Source organism: Sus scrofa, chromosome 15 (assembly GCF_054392235.1).
Source record: "Sus scrofa isolate SSC_HxYL_T2T_F1_AM1 chromosome 15, Sscrofa_HxYL_maternal_Yorkshire_Landrace_v2.0, whole genome shotgun sequence".
NCBI classification, from domain to species: Eukaryota; Metazoa; Chordata; class Mammalia; order Artiodactyla; family Suidae; genus Sus; species Sus scrofa.
The window spans coordinates 120,559,343-120,586,744 of record NC_139397.1 but is presented as its reverse complement, the minus strand read 5'-3'; the positions used below and the strand labels follow the sequence as shown (position 1 = coordinate 120,586,744).

The following is a 27,402-nucleotide window of genomic DNA, read 5'->3' as shown; positions in this document are numbered from 1 at the left end:
AGGATTCATCCCAGGTGTACAAGGATGGTTCAACATATGCAAATCAATCAACATCATATACCACATTAACAAAAGTCAAAACCTATATGATCATCTCAATAGATGCAGAAAAAGCATTTGACAAAGTCCAACATCCATTTATGATAAAAACTCTCACCAAAGTAGGTATAGAGGGAACATTCCTTAACATAATCAAAGCCATTTATGACAAACTCACAGCAAATATAATACTCAATGGAGAAAAACTGAAAGCCTTCTCACTCAAATCTGGAACAAGATAGGGATGCCCACTCTCACCACTGCTATTCAACATAGTATCTGTAAGTCCTAGCCACAGCAATTAGAAAAACAAAAGAAAGAAAAGGTATCCAAATAGGAAGAGAAGAGATAAAACTGTCACTGTATGCAGATGACATGATACTATACACAGAAAACCCTAAGGACTCAACCCAACAACTACCTGAACTGATTAACAAATTCAGCAAAGTAGCAGGATATAAGATTAACATTCAGAAATCAGTCACATTTCTGTATACCAACAGTGAAATATTGGAAAAGGAATACAGAAATACAACACCTTTTAAAATTGCACCTCACAAAGTCAAATACCTCGGAATACACCTGACCAAGGAGGTAAAGGACTTATATGCCGAGAACTATAAAACATTAATCAAGGAAATTAAGGAAGACTTAAAGAAATGGAAAGATATTCCATGTTCCTGGACTGGAAAAATTAATATTGTAAAAATGGCCGTACTACCCAAAGCAATCTACAGATTCAATGCAATCCCTATCAAGTTACCCATGACATTTTTCACAGAACTTCAACAAACACTCCAAACATTTATATGGAGCCACAAAAGACCCAGAATTGCCAAACACAATCCTGAGAAACAAAAACCAAGCAGGAGGCATAACTCTCCCAGACTTCAAGCAATATTACAAAGCCACAGTCATCAAAACAGTGTGGTACTGGTATCAAACCAGACACACAGACCAATGGAACAGAACAGAGAACCCAGAAATAAACCCTGACACCTATGATCAACTAATCTTTGACAAAGGAGGCAAGAACATAAAATGGGAAAGTCTATTCAGCAAGAATTGCTGGGAAACCTGGACAGCTGCATGCAAAGCAATGAAACTAGAACACACCCTCACACCATGCACAAAAATAAACTCAAAATGGCTGAAAGACATATAAGACAAGACACCATCAAACTCCTGGAAGAGAACATAGGCAAAACATTCTCTGACATCAACCTTATGAATATTTTCTCAGGTCAGTTTCCCAAAGCAACAGAAATAAAAACAAAAATAAACCAATGGGACCTAAGCAAATTGACAAGATTTGCAGAGCAAAGGAAACCAAAAAGAAAACAAAAAGACAACTTACAGAATGGGAGAAAATAGTTTCAAACGATGCAACGGAAAAGGGCTTAATCTCTAGAATATACAAGCAACTTACACAACTCAACAGCAAAAAAGCCAACAACCCAATGGAAAAAGGAGCAAAAGACCTGAATAGACATTTCTCCACAGAAGATATACAGATGGCCAACAAGCACATGAAAAAATGCTCAACATGGCTGATTATAAGAGAAATGCAAATCAAAACAACCATGAGATACCACCTCACACCAGTCAGAATGGCCATCATTAATAAGTCACAAATAACAAGTGCTAGAGGGGTTGTGGAGAAAAGGGAAGCTTCCTGCACTGTTGGTGGAAATGTAAACTGGTACAGCCACTATGGAGAACAGTATGGAGGTACCTTAGAAATCTATACATTGAACTATCATATGACCCAGCAGTCCTATTCTTGGGCATATATCTGGACAAAACTTTTCTTAAAAAAGATACATGCACCCGCATGTTCATTGCAGCTATATTCACAATAGTCAAGACATGGAAACAACCCAAATGTCCATCAATAGATGACTGTATTAGGAAGATGTGGTATATATACACAATGGAATACTACTCAGCCATAAAAAAGAACGACATAATGCCATTCACAGCAACATGGATGGAACTAGAGACTCTCATACTGAGTGAAATAAGTCAGAAAGACAAAGACAAATACCATATGATATCACTTATATCTGGAACCTAACATACAGCACAAATGAACCTTTCCACAGAAAAGAGAATTATGGACTTGGAGAATAGACTTATGGTTGCCAGGGGTGGGGGTGGGGGGGATGGGAGAGATGGGGAGCTTGGGGTTAAGAGATGCAAACTATTGCTCTTGGACTGGATTTACAATGAGATCCTGCTGTGTAGCACTGAGAATTATGTCTAGATACTTACAACACAACAATGCGTAGAAAAATTATGTATACATGTATATATAACTTGGTCCCCATGTTGTACAGTGGAAAAAGTAAATAAATAAATAAAATTTAAATAAAATAAAAATAAAATACAAACTCCAAGGAAGAGCTTTTATCTTCACCTGTTGTGTATACACGCTCCCCCATCCCTTCCCTTCTATTATTGGTAACAGACTCTGGTCCCTGAACACTGTGTGTGAATGACCCAGGTTGAGTTAATAATATTTTATCCGTCTTGGGTGCAGTAACTGATTCTAGAATAGGCATACAACCTGAGTCCTTCCCTAGAATTCTTCTAGCTAGAGTTGGTGGGGAAGAAGCCCTCTTGCCTAACAGGTCTTGCAGATGAAAATAAAGTTTGTAATGGTCTCTGGCCTTGTTCCCTGCATGCAGAACAAGTTTCTGCCCTAGAAAGAATGCTCCTTCAGGACACAGACTTAGTTTGTCTTATTTCATCGCCTGTTTCTTTGGCAAGTTAAATCGTTGCCTAGCACAAAATAGACAGTCAATAAATGCCTATGGATTTCAGACAGCAGGACAGAATGAATTTAACAGATACAGATGAAAAATTAAAGGACTATGAAAATATATCCTGACAGCACTTCATCCTTGTGGATAGATCTATCCAAGGTCTTGTTTATTCAGAATTTCACCAATTCTCTTGTCATTCTGCTTGGTTTAAGGTGGGTTGTCATTTACAACCAAAAGTCTAAAAAAAATACTACCACAAGCAAATAAAGGAAAAATTCAAAAACTGGATATATCAAATTGGTGCTTTAATATTTTTGACCCAATGAAGCACTCAATAAAGTTTTCAAAGAAAAAAAAAGCAATACTTATCTAGCATTTTTTTTTTGAAGGATGATTTAAGGAAATACTTTCACAATGACATGTTTGAAAATTCCATTTGAAACAATGTGAGGAGCATTTCTGTTAGTTACATTCCCTTGTGGCCAAAATATCTCCAAGGATAGTGTTTATAACCTAAGCTTGACTTAGTTAAAGTAATTTTCAAAAAATAATCTGGAGAATTTCAGGGTAAAACATCTCCTAATTCACCCCCACCCAAATAAGCACTTTATCCTCTTGATTATATATTTTGAAAAGCTGAGATTTTTTTATTGTACTTCTGGCAATAAAATCAGATTTCCATAAATAAAAAAAACTCTGGGAGTTCCTGTTGGCTCAGCAGGTTAAGGATCCAGCACTGTCACTGCAGCTCAGGTCACTGCTGTGGTGTGGGTTCAATTCCTGGCCTGGGAACTTCTGCATGCCATAGGTGCAGCCAAAAAAAAAAAAAGCAAACAAACAAAAAACACCTCAGATTCTACACTATGTGGGATTGACAAGCCTCCTGGCAAGTAAACAGACCCATCTTTACTAACATTACATGACTGACATAGAGAGGTATGGGTTTTTTTTAGAAATTATTTTTTTTCTCTAAGACTCACCACTGCTTCATTTTTTAAATCATTTTTGTATTGAAAGTTCTAACATCACAGCGTAATATTTGTGTTTACCAAACCAAGGTAAGGGTTTAAAAAGGTTGAAAAATATTTCTACTTAAAATGTCCTACTTTCCAAGCTGTTTTACCAATTTTCCCAGATCACTCTACCCACTGATTTATCAGTATATTTGTTCTCTATGCTTCCCTTAAGACAAAAGGCAAGACTATACCAGGCAGGCTCTACCAGACACTCTAACTAGAAGCAAGAAAGGAGGAACTTCTAGTATATGCTATGCCTTACGCCTTACGTTTGCATTCTTTCAAACCATCTAGCTTAGTACGATAACTATTCATAACAGGTTTCAAATGCTGAGTAAATATGTAAGTAATATTATATAATATTGTGACACGATTTAAAAAACACAGGCCTCAATACTAAATAGCCATAAATCGAAGTCCCACATTTAGTAACTCTCTTAAATACTAAATTACTTAACTTTCTGGGCCTGATTAATCTCATTTATGAAATGGGAAAAAAAAACACAGCCTAATTTTAAGGCATGTATCCAGTGCATGATGCATGAACTCAAACATTGGTTCCTTTGCTTTCTTTTTGTGGTGATACAGCAAATAATGAAAATTGGATTCACTGCTATATACTAAACATTAGATAGTATTCTTTAAAATAGATCCTATGTCAGAAGAGAATTACTATTACTACTCTCTCTTTAAAATGATAAAACAGAATCTTTTTTAAAATTATACTTCCTTAAGTTTTTTATTTATTTATTTATTTATTTATTTTTTTTTTTTTTTTTTTTTTAGGGCTACACCCGTGTCATATGGAGGTTCCCAGGCTAGGGGTCGAATTGGAGCTGTGGCCACTGGCCTATACCACAGTCACAGCAACACAACATCGGAGCTGCATCTGCAACCTACACCACAGCTCATAGCAACGCCAAGTCCCCAACCCACTCAGCAAGGTCAGAGATCAAACCCACATCCTCATGGATAATAATCGGATTCATTTCCACTGCGCCACAACAGGAACTCCAAAAAAACTGTACTTTGTACATTTTAACTCTAGATAAATCAAAGTTTATGCATGTAGGGTAGTTCTACTTACTGAAGTGACGAGTGTTTTGCAATAAAAGTTTTAGGACCCGCTTGTTTTGACCAGGCATGTATTTGCTGATTTGACAATCATTTTGCTTCTAAATTATTCTACTACTATCTCCCTACTATTATTCTATAACGTTATGCACTACTCTGTTCTGTGGGTCAGCCATGCCAGATGTCCACTTCACTATATATCTACTGCTTCCTCACCAGCCACTATTCCCAAGGCCTCAAAAGACTGAAACCTAGCAGAAATAAACACAGCCAGCATACCACTTCATTATATAACCCAGCTGAAGCGATTTAATTCAGCTTAAATCCCTAAATAATCTAGAGGAGCCCAATGGCTAAGGTTCACCCTGACAGTGGTCTAAAACATAACACAAAGGGAGTTCCCGTCGTGGCGCAGTGGTTAACGAATCCGACTAGGAACCATGAGGTTGCGGGTTCGGTCCCTGCCCTTGCTCAGTGGGTTAACCATCCGGCGTTGCCGTGAGCTGTGGTGTAGGTTGCAGACGCGGCTCGGATCCCGAGTTGCTGTGGCTCTGGCATAGGCTGGTGGCTACAGCTCCCATTAAACCCCTAGCCTGGGAACCTCCATATGCTGCGGGAGCGGCCCAAGAAATAGCAAAAAGACAAAAAAAAAAAAACATAACACAAGGAATACCACCCAAAGGCAGCTTGACACAGCTGTTGGAAGTAACTATTTCCTTCATCATTATAACTGGAACCAAGAACAGAGTATCATTTGTCCTATGAAAACTGAGAATACACACAGAAGCAGCTTACTCAGAACCATATTAAAAAGAAAGAATTGGGAGTTCCTGTCATGGCGCAGTGGTTAACGAGTCCAACTAGGAACCATGAGGTTGCGGGTTCGGTCCCTGCCTTTGCTCAGTGGGTTAACGATCCAGCGTTGCCGTGAGCTGTGGTGTAGGTTGCAGACGCGGCTCGGTTCCCGCGTTGCTGTGGCTCTGGCGTAGGCCGGTGGCTACAGCTCCGATTCAACCCCTAGCCTGGGAATCTCCATATGCCGCGGGAGCGGCCCAAGAAATAGCAACAACAACATCAACAACAACAACAGACAAAAAGACAAAAGACAAAAAAAAAAAGAAAGAAAGAATTCACCAAAAGAGCCCAAATAGAGGCCTAGAACAAATCCTGGTGGTTAACAGTCTTCCAAGGTACAATCTTCCAAGACTGAACCAGGAAGAAATAGAAAATAAAAACAGACCAGTCACAAGTACTGAAATTGAAACTGTAATTTTAAAACTTCCAAAAAACAAGGTCCAGGACCTGATGGCCTCCCAGCGAATTCTATCAAACATTTAGAGTAGAACTGATGCCTATCCTCAAACTCTTTCAAAAAAGGGCCAAGAAAATAACACTCCCAAACTCATTCTATGAGGCCACCATCACCCTGGTAACAAGACAGATACAAAAAAAAAAAAAAAAAAAAGACAAAAATTATGATCAGAAGATCTAAACAGGCCATTTCTCCAAAGAAGACAAGACAGATGACCAAAAAGCACATGAAAAGATGCTCAACATCACTACTTATTAGCAAAATGCAGATCAGAACTACGAAGAGCTATCACATCACACCAGTCAGAATAGCAATCATCAAAAAGTCTAAAAACAATAAATGCTGGAGAGGGTGTGGAGAAAAGAGAACCCTCCAACACTGTTGGTGAGAAGGTAAGCTGGTACAACCACTACAGAGAACAGTATGGATGTTCCTTAAAAAACTAAATATAGAGCTATCATATGATCACTCTGAGCATATATCTGGAGAACACCATAATTCAAAAAGATACACACACCCCAATGTTCATCACAGCACTGTTTACAATAGCCAAGACATGGAAGCAATCTAAATGTCCACCAACAGAAGATTGGATAAAAAAGACGTGGCATAAATATACAATGGAATATTACTCAGCCATAAATAAGAATAAAATAATGCCATCTGCAGCAATTCTCTAGGATGGATCTAGAGATTATCATACTAGGAAATCCATGAACAAAATCTTTCTAAACAATCTATAAGTCAAAGAAGAAGCCTTAAGGAAATTAGAAAGTAGCTTGAATGAATTGTTCCCTGGTGGCACAGCAAGTTAAGGATCTGACATGGTCACTGCTGTGGCAAGGGTTATTGCTGTGGCAAGGGTTCAATCCATAGCCCAGGAACTTCTACATGCTGCCAACATGGCTGGAAAAAAAAAAACAAAAAAACAAAAAAACCAAAACCAAAAAAAAACACATTAAATTTTGTGGGATGTAGCTAAACAACTGTTCAGAGAAAATATACAACACTGAAACCAGAAAAAGAACAAACTGAACCGAAAGCAAATGGAACAAAGACAATAATAAAAATAGGGGCAAAAATCAATAAAACAGAAATGTAATGATGTGATGAAAGTAAATGCTAGTCCTTGGACAAGATCCATAAAAATGATAAACTTCTAGTCAGACTAAGAAAAAAAGAAAAATTACAAAATTTCCAATATCAAGAATGAAAACCCCCAAATATCCTTCAACTGGTGAATGAATAAATCAACTGAGATACAGCTATACTACAGAATACTATTCAGAAATAAAAAGTAATGAACTATTGGAGTTCCCTTCGTGGCTGAGCGGTTAACGAACCCAACGAGAATCCATAAGGATGTGGGTTTGATCCCTGGCCCTGTTCAGTGGGTTAAGGATCCAGTGTTGCTGTGAGCTGTGGTGTAATCATAGATGCGGCTCAGATCCCATTTGGCTGTGGTGCAGGCCAGCAGATGCAGCTCCAATTTGACCCATAGCCTGGGAACCTCCATATGCTGCAGGTGTGGTCCTAAAAAGAAAAAAAGAAAGGAAAAAAAAAAAAAAAAGGTAATGAACTGCGGATACATGCAATAAGATAAATGAATCTCAAATGCACTACACTAAGCAAATGAAGCCAGACTAAAAAGACTAAGTACTGGGAGTTCCCTGGCGGCCTAGAGGTTGAAGATTCAGCATTGTCACTGCTGTGGCTCAGGTTTGATCCCTGACCTGAGAACTTCTGCAAAAGAATTTCTGCTTTTGGCTGCAAGCACAGCCAAAAAAATTAAAAATAAATAAAGAGGCTAAGTTCTGTACAACTCATGCTACTCTGAAAAAAGTACTTAGAGGATAATACCAGCAACCACTGAAGGAAATGACTTCAAAATGCATGAGGAAACTTTACAGGTGATAAAAATGTTCTGTACCTTGACTGTGGCTGCGATTATACAACCTTGTTCTTTGTCAAAGAAATTCATACAACGGTATGTCAAAAAGGATTAATTTTAGTGTATATAAATTATTCCTCAATAAACCTGATACCCCATACACCTGCCCAAATGAGGCAAACCTAAAAAAGTGAGTTACATCCTCAATGAGTAAAATGATTAGTCAACAGATACAAAGAGAATTAACAGACTTCATGTAAACAGTGAACGAGCATTTAAAAAAATAATTCAGGAGTTCCCATCGTGGCGCAGTGGTTAACGAATCCGACTAGGAACCACGAGGTTGTGGGTTCGATCCCTGGCCTTGCTCAGTGGGTTAACGATCCAGCGTTGCCGTGAGCTGTGGTGTAGGTTGCAGACACAGCTGGGATCCTGCGTTGCTGTGGCTCTGACGTAGGCTGGCAGCTACAGTTCCGATTAGACCCCTAGCCTGGGAACCTCCATATGCCACGGGAGCAGCCCAAGAAATAGCAAAAAAAGACAAAATAAATAAATAAATAAATAATTCAAATCCATTAACAGCTAGTAATTTTTATTACATGGTATTATGTGGCTACTACATGACGTGATTAAATATATTATCTCAAATACTCCCTGTGTCCTCCCAAAATACATAAGGAAATAAAAATGAAAACAATGATGTACTCTGCCATACACAATGAATTTATAAAACTAAAGAAAGGCCTGAAGTCTATCTGACAAGGCTTCACAGCAATAGGCAGACACACTCCTTTCTGTGACAGGGTAAAAGGACTCGACCATTTTTGGAAAGCAGTGCCTAGAAACCATTAATTTATTTAAAACTTAGTAAGCTCAGTCCTGGGGCCTTTTTTTTCCACTAAAGAGGATACATATCAATGTACACTTAAATCAGCCCCCAAACCACACACGCGCAAAGCTATTTCTAAATTGAATAAGAAGGAAAATAGAAAGAAATGTTCACTAAAAAGAAGAACTGAGCCAAAATTTATTTTTTATCACATCTGTAGTTGTATAATGATCATAATCTGATTTCACAGGATTTCCATCCCACAGCCCAGGCACATTCCCCCCACCCCCCAAACTGTCTCCTCTAGAGACCATAAGTTTTTCAATGTCTGTGAGTCAGCATCTGTTCAGCAAAGAAGTTCAGTCTGTCCTTTTTTCAGATTCCACATGTCAGTGAAAGCATTTGATGTTGGTGTCTCATTGTATGGCTGACTTCACTTAGCGTGATATTTTCTAGGTCCATCCATGTTGCAAAAAATGCTGGTATTTCGTTCTTTTTAATGGCTGAGTAATATTCCATTGTGTATATGTACCACATCTTCTTGATCCACTCCTCTGTCGATGGACATTTAGGTTGTTTCCATGTCTTGGCTATTGCACATAGTGCTGCAATGAACATCGCAGTACATGTGTCTTTGAGAGTCGTGGTTCTCTCTGGGTAGATGCCCAGGAGTGGGATTGCTGGATCAAATGGTAGTTCTCTTTTTAGTTTTCTGAGGCATCTCCATACTGCTTTCCACAGTGGTTGCACCAATTTACAATCCCACCAACAGTGTACTAGGGCTCCTTTTTCTCCACACTCTCTCCAGCACTTATTGCTTGTAGACTTCTTGATGATGGCCATTCTGGCTGGTGTGAGGGGGTACCTCAGAGTGGTTTTGATTTGCATTTCTCTAATAATGAGTGATGTTGAACATCTTTTCATGTGTTTCTCAGCCATCTGTATGTCTTCTTTGGAGAATTGTCTGTTTAGATCTTCTGCCCATTTTTTGATGGGCTTGTTTGTTTTTTGGGTACTGAGCTGCAGAAGTTGTTTGTAAATTTTGGAGATCAATCCCTTGTCAGTTGATTCATTTGCAAAGATTTTCCCCCATTCTGTGGGTTGTCTTTTCGTTTTGTTTAGGGTTTCCTTTGCTGTGCAGAAACTTTGAAGTTTGAGTAGGTCCCATTTGTTTATTTTTGGTTTTGTTGTCAGTACTCTAAGAGGTGGATCTGAGAAGATGCTGCTGTCATTTATGTCAGAGAGTGTTTTTTGGCCTATGTTTTCCTCTAAGAGTTTTATACTGTCTGCTCTTATATCTAGGTCTTTAATCCATCTTGAGTTTATTTTTGGGTAAGGTGTTAGGGAGTGTCCTAATTTCATTCTTTTCCATGTGGCTGTCCAGTTTTCCCAGCACCACTTACTGAACAAACTGTCCTTTCTCCATTGTATATCCTTGCCTCCTTTGTCATAGATTAGTTGGCTGTAGGTGCGTGGGTTTAATTCTGGGCTTTCTATCCTGTTTCACTGATCTATATTTCTGTCTTTGTGCCAGTACCATATGGTTTTGATGATTGTTGCTTTGTAGTTCTGGAAGTCCTAGCCACAGCAATCAGAGAAGTAAAAGAAATAAAAGGAATCCAAATTGGAAGGGAAGAAGTAAAACTATCCCTATTTGCAGATGACATGATACTATACCTAGAGAATCCTAAAGACTCTACCAGAAAACTGTTAAAGCTCATCCACGAATTTGGCAAAGTCGCAGGATACAAAATCAATACACAGAAATTGATGCATTTCTATATACTAACAATGAAAGAGGAGAAAAAGAAATTAGAGAAGCAATCCCACTTACCACTGCATCCAAAAGAATAAAATACCTAGGAATAAACCTACCTAAAGAGACAAAAGACCTGTACTCTGAAAACTACAAGCCACTGATGAAAGAAATCAAAGACAACACAAATAGATGGAAAGATATACCATGCTCATGGATTGGAAGAGTCAATATGATCAAAATGACTATACTACCTAAGGCAATCTACAGATTCAATGCAATCCCTATCAAATTACCAAGGACATTTCTCACAGAACTCAAACAAAATATTTTAAAGTTTGTTTGGAAGAACAACAGACCCAGAATAGCCAAAGACATCCTGAAAAAGAAAAATGGAGCTGGAGGAATCAGGCTCCCAGACTTCAGACTATACTACAGAGCCAAAACTTATAGAGCTTTACAAAGGGGAAACTGTTCGATAACCTCTTACTATACTTAGACTTAAACCCAGTTAGCAGTGAAAAGCATATTATTGGGGAGAGAGAGTGGGATGGACTGGGAGTTTGGGGCTAGTAGATGAAAACTATTATATTTAGAATGGATAAACAATAAGGTCCTACTCTATAGCACAGGAGTAGGACCTTATTTATCCAATCTCCTGGGACAGACCATGGATCAAAGATAACATAAAAAAAAAAAAGAATGTGTATATACGTGTGTGTGTATGACTGTACACTTTGCTGTACAGCAGAAATTAGCACATTGTAAATCAACTATACTTTAATACAAAATAAAAAATAAAGTGTACTATTAATCAAAAATATACCAGACAAGAGTGTGTAGATGGATCTGGATCATCTCATCAACCATTACTAAAAAAATGCAACTTTCCAGTGTTAAAGGGATTCCCAAAGGAAGGTTTTCCAAGGATTACTGAAGATATTACATTCAAGAGTGAGCTAGAAAACAACTGCATTTCTACATACTGACAGCGAAAGATCAGAAAGAGAAAGAGGGAAACAATCCCATTTACCATCACATCAAAAAGAATAAAATACTTAGGAACAAACCTACCTAAAGAGACAAAAGACCTGTACTCTGAAAACTCTAAGATTCTGATGAAAGAAATCAAAGATGACACAAATAGATGGAAAGACATACCATGCGCTTGGACTGGAGCTATTATCAAAATGACTATACTACCAAAGGCGATCTACAGATTTAATGAAATCCCTATCGAATCACCAAGGACATTTTTCACTGAACTAGAAAAAAATACTTTTAAGTTTGTTTGGAAGCACAAAAGACCCAGAATTGCCAAAGCCATCCTGAGAAAGAAAAAAGGAGTTGCAGGAAACAGGCTCCCTGACTTCAGACTATACTACAAAAGCTAGTCATCAAAATGGAATGGTACTGGTGCAAAAACATAGATCAGTGGAACAGACAGAAAACCCAGAATTAAACTCACACATAGTCAACCAATCTATGAAAATGAAGGCAAGAATATATAATGGAGAAAAGACAGCCCCTTCAATAAGTGATGCTGGGAAAACTGGACAGTCACATGTAAAAGAATGAAATTAGAACACTTCTTACCACCATACACAAAAATAAACTCAAAATGGATTAAAAAACCTAAACATAAGACCAGATACTATAAAACTCTTAGAGGAAAACATAGGCTGAACATAAACCAGAGCAGTATCTTCTCAGATCCACCTCCTAGAGTAATGACAATAAAAACAAACAAATGGGACTCAAACTTCAAAGTTTCTGCACAGCAAAGGAAACCCTAAACAAAACGAAAAGACAACCCACAGAATGGGGGAAACTCTTTGCAAATGAAGCAACTGACAAGGGATTAGTCTCCAAAATTTATAAACACCTTCTGCAGCTCAATACCAAAAAAAGAAACCCCATCAAAAAATGGGCAGAAGATCTAAACAGACAATTCTCCAAAGAAGACATACAGATGACAAAAAAACACATGAAAAGATGTTCAACATCACTCATTATTAGAGAAATGCAATTCAAGACTACTATGAGGTACCACCTTACACCAGCCAGAATCGTCATCATCAGAAAGTCTATGAACAATAAATGCTGGAGAGGGTGTGGAGAAAAGGGAACCCTAGTACACTGTTGGTGGGAATGTAAACTGGTGCAACCACTGTGGAAAACAGTATGGAGAGTCCTCAGAAAACTAAAAAGAGAACTACCATTTGATCCAGCAATCCCACTCCTGGGCATCTATCCAGAGAAAACCATGACTCGAAAAGGCACAGGTACTCCAATGTTCATTGCAGCACTATGTGCAATAGCCAAGACATGGAAACAACCTAAATGCCCATCGACAGAGGAGTGGATCAAGAAGATGTGGTACATATACCCAACAGAATATTACATAGCCATTAAAAGGAAAGAAATAACAGCATTTGCAGCAAGATGGATGGACCTAGAAATTATCATGCTAAATGAAGTCAGTCAGACAATGAAACGCCAACATCAAATGCCATCGCTTACATGTGGAATCTAAAAAAAGGACACAATGAGCTTCTTTGAAGAACAGATACTGACCCATACACTTTGAAAAACTTATGGTTTACAAATGAGACAGGTTGTGGGGTGGGGGGATGCACTGAGGGTTTGGGATGGAAATGTTACAAAATTTGGTTGTGATGATCACTGTACACCTATACATGTAATAAAATTCACTGAGTAATAAAAACAAACAAATAAATAAATCTCAGCCATAATCAGGCCCTCTCATCTTCTTCACCCCTCAAACCTAATCGGTTAACAAGTCCTATCAATTTTTTGCTTCTCAAATAAGCCTTTTTCTGTTCACATTATGACCATCTTATTCCACAAAATTAAGACAGCCAAAAAATGGTGAAAATGAGAATAAAGATAAAAGATGTTGTTCTTATTTTTAAATGCTTTAAAGGATAATTAACCACCTAATGTAAAAACATTAACAAAGTACTACAGGATTTATAACAAAAACGCAAAATATTGGACAACAATAGCACAAAAGATGTGAGGCAGGAAATGGAAATATATTAATATAAGGTTCTGGCATGAAATATTAGATAACACAGACACAAAACATTTCCATTACTGCAGAAAGTTTTTTTTATTTACTGAAGTACAGCTGATTTACAATGTTGTGTTCATTTCTGCTGTACAGCAAAGTGACTCAGTTATACATATATATATTCTTTTTCGTGTTATTTTCCATTATTGGTTTATCACAGAATATTGAATATAATTCCCTGTGCTATAAAGTAGGATCTTATTTATACATTCTTATATAATAGCTTGCATCTGCTAATCCCAAAGTCCCAATCCTTCCCTCCTCCTTGGCAACCCCAAGTGTGTTCTCTATGTCTGTATGTCTGTTTCTGTTTGGCAGATAAGTTTATGTTTTAGATTCCATTATTGAAAAAACATATTGTTTTTAAAACATACTGTTTTATTATCATAAATAATAAAATAATAATGATAAACAATAAAACATTCTTTTAAAACACTGTTTTAGATTTCACATATAAGTGATATGTTATTTGTCTTTCTCCAGAAAGTTCTCCTAAACAGTGCTGTTCCAGCACAACCACTGAGAGTGTAGTGAAAAGAGGTGTAACTGTTAACTAATAGCAGAGATAAAATGGAATCATAAAAAAATAAGACAAAGAAAGATAGGGAGTTCCCGTCGTGGCGCAGTGGTTAATGAATCCGACTAGGAACCATGAGGTTGCGGTTCGGGCCCTGCCCTTGCTCAGGGGGTTGAGGATCCGGCGTTGCCGTGAGCTGTGGTGTAGGTTGCAGACGCGGCTCGGTTCCCGAGTTGCTGTGGCTCTGGCGTAGGCCGGTGGCTACAGCTCCGATTCAACCCCTAGCCTGGGAACCTCCATATGCCGCGGGAGCGGCCCAAGAAATAGTAACAACAACAACAACAGCAACAAAAAAAAAAAAAAAAAAAAAAAAAAGACAAAGAAAGATAGGAAAAAAGAAATAGGCTCTTGGAATTCAAGCCTGAACTGATATCAACTCCTGAAATACACTTTACAATAGAAATAAAAATGTACACCTCCAGCCAAGACATTTCATTTCTAAGAAAGTATCCTACAGATAAGCTCATATATAAGTGCACAAAGAAGAATAAACAAGAATGTTCAACAAAGAAGCATTTAATAGCAAAAGACTGGAAATGACCTAAATGTTCAAAATAAAATGATGATAAAATAATATATGGCCCATAATACACCTATATGTAGTCACATATGCACACATTTATATGTGCATAGAATAACCCTGGAGTACAACAAAACAAACAATTAACTGGATTTCTCTGAGATGAATGAACTTGAAGCACAAGCAGGGGAAGACTGCTTATTGTATTTTCTTTTACCATTTATAAATTTTATCATGTGCATATATTACTCCCATAGAAAGAAAGAGAAGGAGGGAGGGAGGAAGGGGAGAAAGAAAGGGAGGCAAAGGAAGGGGGGAAAAAGAGGGTTTAAGAGAAAGAAAGAATACAGGCTGGTAGGTAAACTGTAAAACATACAATTCCAGAGTCAGCTCCTTGAACTAAAACTACAAAAACCCTTAACTTCCAAAAGAATTTTATACTAGCTCATAAATAAGAACGGGCCAATTAAAAACGTTATATAAGAACGTTTATATAACGCTGTGGCTCAATGGGTTAAGAATCCGACTAGTATCTTAATCCATGAGAAAGTGGCTTCAATCCCTAGGATCCGGTGTTGCCATGAGTTGTGGTGTAGTTTGAAGACTCAGCTCGGATCTGGCATTGCTGTGGCTGTGGCGTAGACTAGCAGCTACAGCTCCAATTTGACCCCTGGCCTGGGAACTTCCATATGCCACAAGGGTGGCCCTAAAAAAAGAAAAAAAAAAAATTTACACAGATTTTTTTTTTGAATAAACTATAGGTAATTTCACCCTTGACTGTACACAAGCCTTTATCAGAAAGAGTAGAAAGACTTCCAATTAAAATAATACTCAAAGAATAAAAAGGTTTCATTCACAAGGACAACGGACAGGAAAGGAGGCAACAGCAGGAAAGTATTTCAACAAAGTTTTGAAAGCAGATGTATAAGTGATAATTTAATGGCAGTCTGATGATAAACTCAACCTAAGATTTCCTGATCTGCCCTGATACAAGTTCTAGATCTTTGTGGAAAGAAAAGTATCTGTAATTCACAGGAAAGCAATGAATAATTTGCTGCATTTTCAACTTTTTATATGAACAAGCAAACTTTTTCTTGTTTAACAAGCAAACTTTTTCTTGTTTAACAAGCATCAAGAGCTAGGAAAAAAATGTTTCAGTTCATTTAAAAATGAAATGTGAGTGATCTCATTTTAAGTTCAACTCAGAACTGTTTGTACAGACACACACACACAAAACCCCCAAGAACATGTTTCACCTAGAAGAGATTTTTTTTTAATATCACTTTTTAAGTATAAATATCACTTTTTAAGTATCACTTTTACATAAATGAGGCCAAGATTATCAACATATGTGCCTAAGAATTCTGCTAATATTTGAGGCTGCATGTTACTCAATTTCTTCAAACTCATACAAAACTGTCTCTGGCTAAATTTTTGTCATATTATCTTGGCTTATGGTATTAATAGCTTTACTGTACAATCCTGCCAATACATTTTCATATTGTAAAAAAAAAAAACCTTGCTGACTTAAATTAAATCTACTGAGCCTACCTTTAGAGAAATTAAATCACCCTGGCTTCAGTCAATTATTTAATTACAACGAATTGTAGTTGCCTTATGGGTTTTGTTTTTTTTTTTTAAATCTATGAAAAGAGTACTTCCCTAGTGGCCTAGCAGGTTAAGGATCTGGTGTTGTCACTGCTATGGCGCAAGTTTGATCCCTGGCCCAGGAACTTCTGCATGCCACGAACATGGCCAAAAAGAAAAAAGAAACAAAAAAAAATGAAAGTTCCCTAATGGCACAGCAGGTTAAGGATTCAGTGTTGCTGCAGCCGTGGAACAGGTCACAATTTTGGCATGGGTTTGATCCATGGTCAAAGAACTTCCACATGCCGCAGGTGCAGCCTTAAAAAAAAAAAGAAATATATTTAGAGGGATTAATTTAAAAGAAAACTAAGCTTACCTATGCTTTTGCCAAATAAGAGGAGAGGTTAAAAACTATACAAAATGGGAGTTCCCGTGCAGCAGAAACAAATCCAACTAGGAACCATGAGGTTGCAGGTTCAACCCCTGGCCTCCCTCAGTGGGTTAAGGATCCGGTGTTGCCATGAGCTATGGTGTAGGTTGCAGACGTGGCTCAGATCTGGTATTGCTGTCGCTGTGGTGTAGGCCAGCAGTTGTAGCTCTGATTCACCCCTAGCCTGGGAACCTCCATATGCTGCACGTGCAGCCCTAAAAAGAAAAAAAAAACAACTAAACAAAATGAACAGGCTTATAAATTGGCCAAATAAAAAGATCCACAGAGAAATCAGTCTGTACTCAGAAGGACACTGTTACGCTATCACTGTACCTCCACTTACCAATGACTGATGTGAGGGTTCCCTGGGAAATGGAAATTATTCCAGGCGTTTCCCCAGAGCAAGGAGACTGGGAGAAACTGCTTGAGAGAGATTAACCTGACAGGCTCTCTACTTAAGGACACCAGACATATCCTCAGGCATGGTACTGCAGGGCTCTTACCAGGGGAAACAGACCCAAGAGAAGGGAAAAGCCCACATCTGAGAGACCTTGCATCATCATTCTACTTTCAGATGCCCTAGTCTACCGGCCTGACCCAGACTAAATATCTAATTAACAATTTTTGGTCTTATTTAAATAACAGAAAACTAAGGAAAGTTCCCAACATGAAAGACAAAGCTAGGACAAAAAGAGCTCTGAGGACAATGCAGAAGGAAAAAGAACTTTGAAGGGGTATTTATACCTTATCTAAATACTTTTAGAAAACAGTGACAAGACAAGGAATAATTTAGATGACATTGACAGGAAAAAGAATGATCAGAAAGCAAGGTAAGCATCTCTTAAAAAGTTAAAATATGATGACCAAAATTTAAAAATCAATTGAAATGACAGAAAATCTACTAGTAAGAATAACAAAAAGATACAGAGATGGAAACTAGGACAGAATGAAGAAAATTATAGGTTCAATCCAACAGCTTTCACATAACAAAGATTCCATAAGTATAAAACAAAGATGATAGAAAAGAGAAATGACAGAAGAAAATTTCTCAGAAACAAAGAGTTTCTAGATTGAAAAATTCCATAGGGTAACCAGCATACTAAATGACAGGGGGGAAAAAACTACACAAAGGCAATCATTTCAGAACAGTTTAGGAGTTCCCGTCGTGGCGCAGTGGTTAACGAATCCGACTAGGAACCATGAGGTTGCGGGTTCGGTCCCTGCCCTTGCTCAGTGGGTTAACGATCCAGCGTAGCCGTGAGCTGTGGTGTAGGTTGCAGACGCGGCTCGGATCCCGAGTTGCTGTGGCTCTGGCGTAGGCGGGTGGCTACAGTTCTGATTCAACCCCTAGCCTGGGAACCTCCATATGCCGCGGGAGCGGCCCAAGAAATAGCAACAACAACAACAAAAAAGACAAAAAGACCAAAAAAAAAAAAAAGAACAGTTTAACACTTCATAGAGAAAAACACATGCATGTCCACTACATACAGAGGACTAACAATGAGAATTGCACCAGACTTCTCAAACAATTCTAGAACCTATAAGTCCTTTCAATCTTCAGAAGAAAACTTATTTCCAATCTAGAATTCTTTTTTTTTTTTTAATCATTTCCAACCTAGAATTCCTTTTTTGTTTTTTTTTTTTTACTGGCCAAATTCTCCAGGCCAGGGATTGAATCTGAGCCACAGCTTTGACCTATGCCACAGCCCCGACACCATGCTGCAGCTTCAGCAACACTGGATCCACTGGACCAGGGATTGAACTTGCACCTCTGCAGCAACCCAAGCCACTTCAGTCAGATTCTTAACCCGCTGTGCCACAGCAAGAACCGCTCCAACCTAGAATTCTATACCCAGTTAAACCATTAAGTGCAAAGACAGATATGAGAAGACATTCAAGGTCTTAAAAAATTTTGGAGGTTATGCTCTAGCCAAACAAGTTCCAGAGATCGGGGTGTCTAAAATAGGAGAGAAGTGAAGGAATCCCCAGAGAAGTTCCAAGGCAAAAGCCATGCCACAGACCTAGAAATCAGTGAGTCAGTATGGAATAGAAGGATGGAAGATTCCAGAAAGGCTATCTCCAAGAAAAAAAGTAAAGCTGACAAAATACCTGATATGTTTTAAGATATCTAAAAGAAAATTTGTTATCAAAAGTTTGGGGATGAATCCTCGATAGGTACATAGAAAATGAAGCAAACAAAAAGCAATTTCAACTTCAGGAGCATAAAAGTTATAAAGAAAGGAAATGTAACACATCAGATTCTGCTGTAAACAGTATTTACACAGATATAGTAATTTAAACATTGATAATGATTTAACCGAAAGAGTGCTACAACTACAATGGGAGGATTGAGGAGGATAGCAATGAAAGAGCTAAGTTTACATTTTACAAAGTAGGAAGTCATTATACAATACATAAAAGGGGGGAGGAATCCTGAAGCAGTATGGGTATGTTATTTAGAAACATGTAGGTAAACACTAGAAGAAGCTACTAAGAGGTGAAAGTGGCTGTCTCTAAGGGCAAGAAGTGGGAGTGGACAGAGATGGGGCAGGGGAACCCTTTATTTGATTATAAGTTTAGCACTATTTGATATTTCAAATTATGTACATGTATTTTGATAAAAATAAATTTTAAAATACTGTATTTGACAAACATGCTAATTTTTCTTCCAGTATTTAGGAGATTTTAAGTAGCTTACTTTCTCGACCTCCTTCTTGTCTACTGCTAGGTTATCAATCATCTTATCCCACCCTTAACTCCACTCAATCCTCAGAGAAAGTATCCTTAGTCGTTTCTGAGATTTCCAGACTATACCCGTGCTGAATCCCACTGCCTCTCACATTTTCCACGACCTTGCTCCATCATTACTTTCTTCTCTTAAATTTGCAATCTTTCATCCTCCTATGAATGAATCCTTTCCCCAAACCTATAAAACATGCTGGAGTTTCCCCCATTCTATAAACAAATGAACTTTATTAGCTCAACTCTTCATCCTGTTTTGTCACCTTCTTTCCTTACAATGACAGAAAAGTAACTTACACTCTGTATAAATTATAAGATTATAATTTATAAAAGTAATTTATAATCATTATCTCTACTTCCTCAGAGACCACTTTAATCTGATTTGCACCCTCAACATACTACTCAATGATCAGCAGCTAGACCAAAACCCCAAATTCAAAAGCCTATTCTCTAGGCTCAGCCTACTTGTTATTATCACAGAATGTGAAAATTTTTACCATCTTCTCCTTGAAATCCAAATCTTTTCAAGTATTGGTTTTCTCAACACTCTTCTATTATTTCTCCTCCCGTCATATTCTCAGGCTTCTTCACTAGCTTTTCATTCTACCCTTATTAAAATGCTTATTTTCTCCCAGAGTTCTATTCTCAGCATTCTCCTATCATCTTATCCATCCTAGTGATTAGTCAATTCAAGTACTGACCACATGCAAACGCCTACCACAAAGTTTATTTATTTATTTATCTTGTCTTTTTGCTATTTCTTTGGGCCCTCCAGCGGCTTATGGAGGTTCCCAGGCTAGGGGTCGAATCGGAGCTGTAGCCACTGGCCTACGTCAGAGCCACAGCAACTCAGGATCCGAGCCGCGTCTGCAACCTACACCACCGCTCACGGCAACGCCAGATCCCGAACCCACTGAGAGAGGCCAGAGATCAAACCTGCAACCTCGTGGTTCCTAGTCAGATTCGTTAACCACTGAACCATGACGGGAACTCCTAGCACAAAGTTTAGGTTAAAGGAATGCTTGCTGAGTCTAAATAAGAGTCCCAATTTTTTGCCCCCAGTTCTAACCATACCCAAAGTTCTAAAACTGTATTTGCCACAACTGAGAAAATTATCTGGATTTCCTGAAAGCACAAATTCAGTATGTCCAGAATGAAGCTCATTTTTCTCCTTTCAAACTAGCATTCCTCACTGCGTTGCTTATATCAATTAGTACCACCATCTAAACTATTATGCTCAACTCTCCCTTTCTCAATCCCCACATCCAACAGGTTACCAAATCCAAGTCTCCTCAATCTCTTATATCCTTGCCATTCCTACTGCCATTGCACCTAAACTCATGTGCTCAGTGCCTTTGTGAATATTATCCTACAGTCTCCCCATCTCAAGTTCAGTCTACCCACCCTAAATATTTAGCAACTCTATGTATGCCAAGAATGTAAATACCACTAATATACAAATTAACTTTTAATGCCTAAACTCTTGGATGATGAGAATGATAAAAATAATGCGAAAATAGCTAATCTCAAGAGATTCATTCCTATCTCCACACAGAGATTACAAAGATTTTTATCCTTCTAACAATCCTCCATTGTAAAACAGTTAACTCTTGAACAATGAGGGGTTAGGGCCACCAACCCTCTACACAGTAGAAAATCTGCATATAACTTAAGAATTAGCCCTCTGTTTCCACATCTGCACATAAACTAACCTTGGATTTACCCCAAAAAATCCACATAAAGTGGACCAGGGCAATTCAAATGTTTTGTCCAAGGGTCAACTGTACCCTTTTTACAGGTGAGATAAATTACCTAAATAGTTGCTAAGTAAGTGGTAATGCCAAGATTTGAACGCTAACAGTCTGGCTCCAGAGATATTAACCATGGAATACATTCTCATGCAAACATTCTACTCAAGACCATTTTGAAAACTTACCTTTCTGTAGTCTTTTTTCAACTGCTTGCTCTCTTTCCGCCCCCCCCAACATCCCATACTCTACATTTTTAAGACACAGGACTGAATATATTTTCACACCTCTATGACCCAATTGCAAAATTCTGTTCTTCTCTTTCCAACCCAAATCAACAGTCATCTCCTCTGACAGAATTTCTATACCCATTCCCTATAGAATTACTCACTTCTCTAGGAGCCCAAAGCACTCATCTCATATACTTAAGTTCTTGTCTTGCACCGCTGGTCTCTAAGTCTCTGGAGTTGTCTCTTTTACATCCTTCTATTGCACAGTTACTAACACATAGAGCAGTTCAATCAAAGCTTACAGAACTGAACTTAATATAAATTCTACTAGCCAAGATGCTGAACAGTAAGATTCTACTTGCTCATCTTCGATGTTTCTAAAATACATATATTATAAACCAAAAGGATTCCCCTGGAGGTGTGAAGTTAACAGCAATCCTCCAAATGTTAAAGAGACACTGAATTCTGAAAGCCGTGTACTTCACAGAGTACTAGGAAGCAGAAGTCTAAAGATGCTGCATATATGAAGTTCTGGCACACTACTTCCTGTTAATCCAGAGAAGTTCATCTCTTGTTGCTACTTGCCACTCCCCCATCTCAATAAACAACCAAATTCATACACAACGTAACATCCAAAGTAAAGGAAAAATTAGCAAAAACACAGCTTGCTATCTACATATCAGCCAGCTACACTGCAAAAATAACTTCTATACATACTGTACAATGCCCTTTTCTCTAAAGAGGAATTTTCAAAATATTTTTCTTCAATGCTTTTATTGACTTTTTCAAATTTAGAGTTTAGCAAAATCAAAGTAGGGGGCATGCTTTCAAGGTCTGGAGTAGGACCTGGGAACTTGCAGTTTGAACAAAGACCCTAAGTGATTTTAATACAGATGAACCTCAGACCATACTCTGAGAAACAGTCCTGGATATTCTAACTTGAAATTTCATACAACCATGAAAATTATGCCTATGCTGGCAATTTATATTATACCCACTAAAACCAGAAGTGAAACCAGTAAGGTACACAATAGCTAACTTTTCTTTGGCTGCACCCCCAGCATGTAGAAATTCCCAGGTCAGGGATCAAGATGGCACTACAGCTGATACCAGTATCACAGCAGTGGTAATGCCAGATCTTTAACCCACTGAGCCACAAGGGAACCCCTGCAATAGCTAACTTTAATACTGAGATACAGTGCGGAGTATTTTTCAATTTTCTTTCATTTACTCCTTACCACCATAGGAAGTAGATACACTCATCACCTGTTTTACAGATGAGAAAGTTAAGGGTTAGAAAGTTAATCACTTCCCTATATCACATGGCTTCCAAGTGGTGGAACACAGGTATTAAACCCAGAATGTCTACCCAAAGTCTACGTTCCTAACCTCTTTATGCTACCTCTCTAATTATAGTATACCTATTTGATAGTGTATTGAGTAAGGTAAAGTCAGGTAAAAGGAGGGAAGGCACAAAAACCTCATCTTCACCATTTTATTTTCAGGTAACACTGTTGCCCAGTTACCTTCTCTAAGCATCTCAGTACCTCAATACAAACCACTCTACCATGAAGACAGCAGACGCTGAAGGTGGGAAGTTTAAAATAACTGTCAGGGATGGGGCTTGGATTACTTTATAGAATCAAAAGAAGGAACTTCTGGATCAATGATTAGCTCTAACCCTGGGGGGATAAAGCAACTGGGTAAGGAACTGACTGAATAGAGACACCCCTCTAAAGGTCATTAGACCTTCAAAATAGGGGCTTTCAGATATTGGATTCCTAACAAAGATTTGGGCTTCCAGTTCACCTGAGAGACACCTAGAAGCTGACAGCCTAATCTAAATGGACCCTGGAATTTGAGTCACATGAGGTTTACTTATGAGGTAGACCCTTGCCCTCTACCAATAAGGATTTCTACATTTCAATGAGGCTGCAAACTGGCAGTAATCTTCTTTTAATCAAAAATGGAGTCGCTACTGTACACCTGAAACTCTGTAAATCAATTATACTTCAATTTTAAAATAATGATAATAAATTTTAAAGGGGCATCTTTTGATTAAAAGACTTTTTCCCTTTTCTCCCAGATTTAGTCTGAGAAAAACAGCAAATGGTCTAGTTTGTGCTAGAAAGACTTAATTAAAATCAGAAAACTAAGTGAAGCAAGTCAGAAAGAGAAAGACAAACACCATATGATATCACTTATATTTGGAATCTAATATATGGCACAAATGAACCTTTCCACAGAAAAAATCACATACTTGGAGAAAAGATTTGTGGTTGCCAAGGGGTAGGGAGAGGGAGTGGGATGGACTGGGAATTTGGGGTTAATAGATGCAAACTATTGCCTTTGGAACGGATAAGCAATGAGATCCTGCTTTATAGCACTGTGAACTATGTCTAGTCACTTATGATGGAGCATGATAATGTGAGAAAAAAGAATGTATACATGTATGTATGACTGGGTCACCTTGCTGTACAGTAGAAAATTGACGGAACACTGTAAACCAGCTATAATGGAAAAAATAAATTATTAAAAAAATTACAATCAAAATATGAGTCCCATTCTGCATGGAAGTTCATTACAGTGAAAAAAGAAAACATTTCTGGGAAGAAAACTATCATATATTTATTTCAGCATAACTTAATGATTAACAGGCAGTATCCCTTTCCACACCTAGGTGTGAATGCTGCATTAGAGGAAAAAAAAAAAGAGTTTTTATTTTTCTGGTTTTCTTTTTTTGAGAGGGGAGGGTTGGGTAGAGGTGGGAGGGCTAATGAGAAGGGTCAATTTTAACAGTATGAATATTCTATGTAATGACAGACCTGAGAGAAAGAAATTTGGGGCAACAGGATGAGCAGGCACATGAAGAACCCAAGACTCCAGCAAATAGAGCCCTTCTAGAGATAAGAGCACCTTCCACCACTCATTGCCAACACTTAATTTAACCTGGTTCCCATCAGGTTGCTGCTGCTTCTTTAAAGGTCAAATAGTTGAAAGGGTAGTCAGATTCTTATCAAACTGGGGTCACCACCTCCTTCCTCCATCTCTACCACTCACTTAAGTAGCTCTCCTCTTCCACCTGCCACTCTCTGCCAGCTCCAGAAGGTTAAGGCAAACTGAAGCAATTATGTTCACCAGATACCTCTAAGAGCTGCTTCAAAAACTAAGCACGTGTGGAGTTCTCCTGTGGCCCAGTGGGTTAAGAATCCAGTGTTGTCTGCAGCTACAGCATAGGTCACAATTGTAGCTCAGATTCAGTCCCTGGCCTGAGAACTTCCATATGCTGTGGGTGCAGCCCAAATAAATAAACAAATAAATAAATTTTGGTGTGTTATATATTTCCCAGGTTTAGTCTTACACATCATGAAGCTATCATGAAGCTATCTCCTTGATATAATGTAAAAAACATGTTTTTGGAGGACCACTCAGCAGAGTTTAAATATCCACTCTACCCCTTGTTATTTAACCTCTCTAAAACCTACTGGGAAAGTTAAAATGAGATCTTGTAGGTAAATCACCCACATAAATAGGAGTTCCCTAAGAGCTATTATTTGAGGGGGAGGGGCTTCTTTGAACAAAGTTTTTAAAAAGCACTTTGCATTTCCAAAAGGTTTAAAACAGTACTCTTTTTCTAGTCAGAAAACACTAGTGATCATTCTTCAGGACAATTCTCTCCCAAAAATGTATCCATTGTCTAAAATCTTTGATAAAATAAATAAAAAAGATACATCCTATGCCTTGCATTTTTGAATGACCTCTTGAAACCACTTCATCTGTTTAATTTGGTTAGGAAGTACTGTACTAAGCTTCCTGAAATATCCAGCCATTAAGCCTGAAAGATTCTAACAGAAATTCCCCAGAGAAAAACAAAGGCATATGTTGGCAGTATTAATACATAAGCTAAAAACCACCCATTTCTCTTTTCACTAGATTCCAACAGGAAGGCAATCAGATGATAATTTTTATCTCTTTTCACTTCTACAATGTGAATTTCTCTTTTGAGTTACTCTTTATGACTGACTCCTGTGGAACCCAACGGCTCCATTCAGAACCTTTCCCAAAAAAGCTCCCAGATCTAAAGAAAAACAAATTTCTGATCGCTAAAATAGTAACAAGGAGACAAACCTTGGATCTTTTTTTTTAACGGTTTTACATCTTAACCACAAAATCAGTATATCAGAAAACACTCAGACCCTCAAAGCCCAAAAACCTTCCAAAAGAATCTTACTTATTTTTCACTTCTTGCTACCCACTTAACAAGTCTTAGGAAACAACCCACTCCCTCTTCAGAGACCCAACCAAACCTGCTATACTAAAGCATTCAAGGCCCCCAAATCTCAAACTGTTTTGTCAAACGGAAATACTCAACCACAGAGATGTGCTATACTAACATTAGCCATGTCACTAAAGTGACAAACCATTCCGAGCCTCATCCCCCAGGGAGGGTAAGGAGTAACCAGCGCGCGACCAGAACCCCGAGGTTTATCATTAACGCATCAGCCCAAGCACAAGGTTAGCGAATGCACCTCCACTGACGGACACCAACGCGGGGCCGACGCAGAGACCAAAGAGGCGGGAGGGGAGCTGCTGGGGGCGCCGGGAAGGCCCGGGAAGACGCGGCTGCACCGCCCGGGCCCCGCCCCCGGCCCCGCCCCCTGCCACCCCAGCTCCGCGGCAACGCTGCAGTCCCCGCGCGGTAGCAGCGGGAGCCCGGGACCCCTTCCCCTCGCCGCGCGGCCCCCAGCACGTACCTGCTTTGCAAACCGGGGCGCTAGGGCTCCTCCTCTCCGGGGAGCTTCGGCTCTGCTCCGGGGACCTCCTCCGGTGCCGAACGCGGGCTGGGGGTGGGGCCGCGCTCACCTCGCCTGTCCACAGGTGGGTGGGCGACGAGCAAGGCGACGACACGGTGCCCAGCAGCGGCGGCGGGGGCTGCGGTCGTGGGGGGCTCCCGCGAGCCCCGGGCGCGGCGCCGCGCGTGGGGCTGGTGCCTCTCGTGGACGTCGCGGACGCGCCCGTCTGCGTGGCCACCGTGGGGCTGGTGCGCGCGGCCGCACTCCCACCGCCCCGCGTGGGGCTTGTGCTGCGCGAGGCGGTGCGCGGGGCCCCGCCGCCGGAGCTGCCGCCGCCGCCCGAGGGGCCTGAGGCGCCACCACAGCAGCCGCCGTTGTTGTTGCCGCCGCCGCCGCCGCCGCTGCTCCTCGTGGGGCTGCCATGTTGCTGCTGCTGCTGCTTCAGCTGGAACGGAACCGTCGCCCTCATGGGCTGCAGGCGGCTCCCAGATCCCCCGGCCGTGGTGACCGCACCGCCCCCAAGGGAGCCGGCCGGCGTGGGGGACCCATTGCGCCTCACCCGCTGGGACATAGTCCCCCCCCTCCCCGGTGACTGGGCGAGACGTGGGGTTTTGTTGTTGTTGGGTTGCGGGGGAAGGATTCTCGAAGCCGGAGGGAAGGCCCCCGCGATGGGGTGACGAAACCGGAATCCGGGGTGCGGGAGGTGCCCAGGCCACGGCCAGCAGCAAAGAGATGGTGCAGCCGCCACCGCCGCTGCTCCTCCTCATCAACAATAGTGTCTCCGCCGCTTCCCCCGCCCCCCGCGAGCGCCCATTGGTGTAGCGTCAGCCGCGCTCGAGCCGCTCCACCGCACCCATTGGCTGCGAGCAGCTCGGGTCCCGGGCCCCCGGGGCCTTAGAGAGCCTGGGTTTGCTCGGAGACCGTCTGCTCTTTAAAGAGAAAGAGACCCGCCCCCCCCGGGGGGGGGCGGGGGTGGAGGGGGAGCGGAGGAAA

General features: G+C 39.8%; 1 protein-coding gene across 4 annotated transcripts in view; it reads right to left on the bottom strand.

Annotated features, from left to right (window-relative positions):
* The window catches only part of FAM117B (family with sequence similarity 117 member B), a 100,815-nt gene extending 73,615 nt beyond the window's left edge, over window positions 1-27,200 (bottom strand). The window contains exons 1-2 of one of the 4 annotated variants that reach the window (XM_084998418.1): window positions 26,827-27,200; window positions 26,371-26,548 (exon numbers count right to left, since the gene is read on the bottom strand). In XM_084998418.1, coding sequence (XP_084854544.1) covers window positions 26,371-26,548; window positions 26,827-26,832 — 184 coding nt within the window. In that variant the 5' untranslated portion in view covers window positions 26,833-27,200. Of the gene's footprint in view, window positions 1-26,370 lie in introns of all 4 variants that reach the window. The other 3 variants (XM_084998419.1, XM_084998417.1, XM_003133590.6) reach the window with 3 other exon arrangements.
* Window positions 27,201-27,402: the final 202 nt, after the last annotated feature.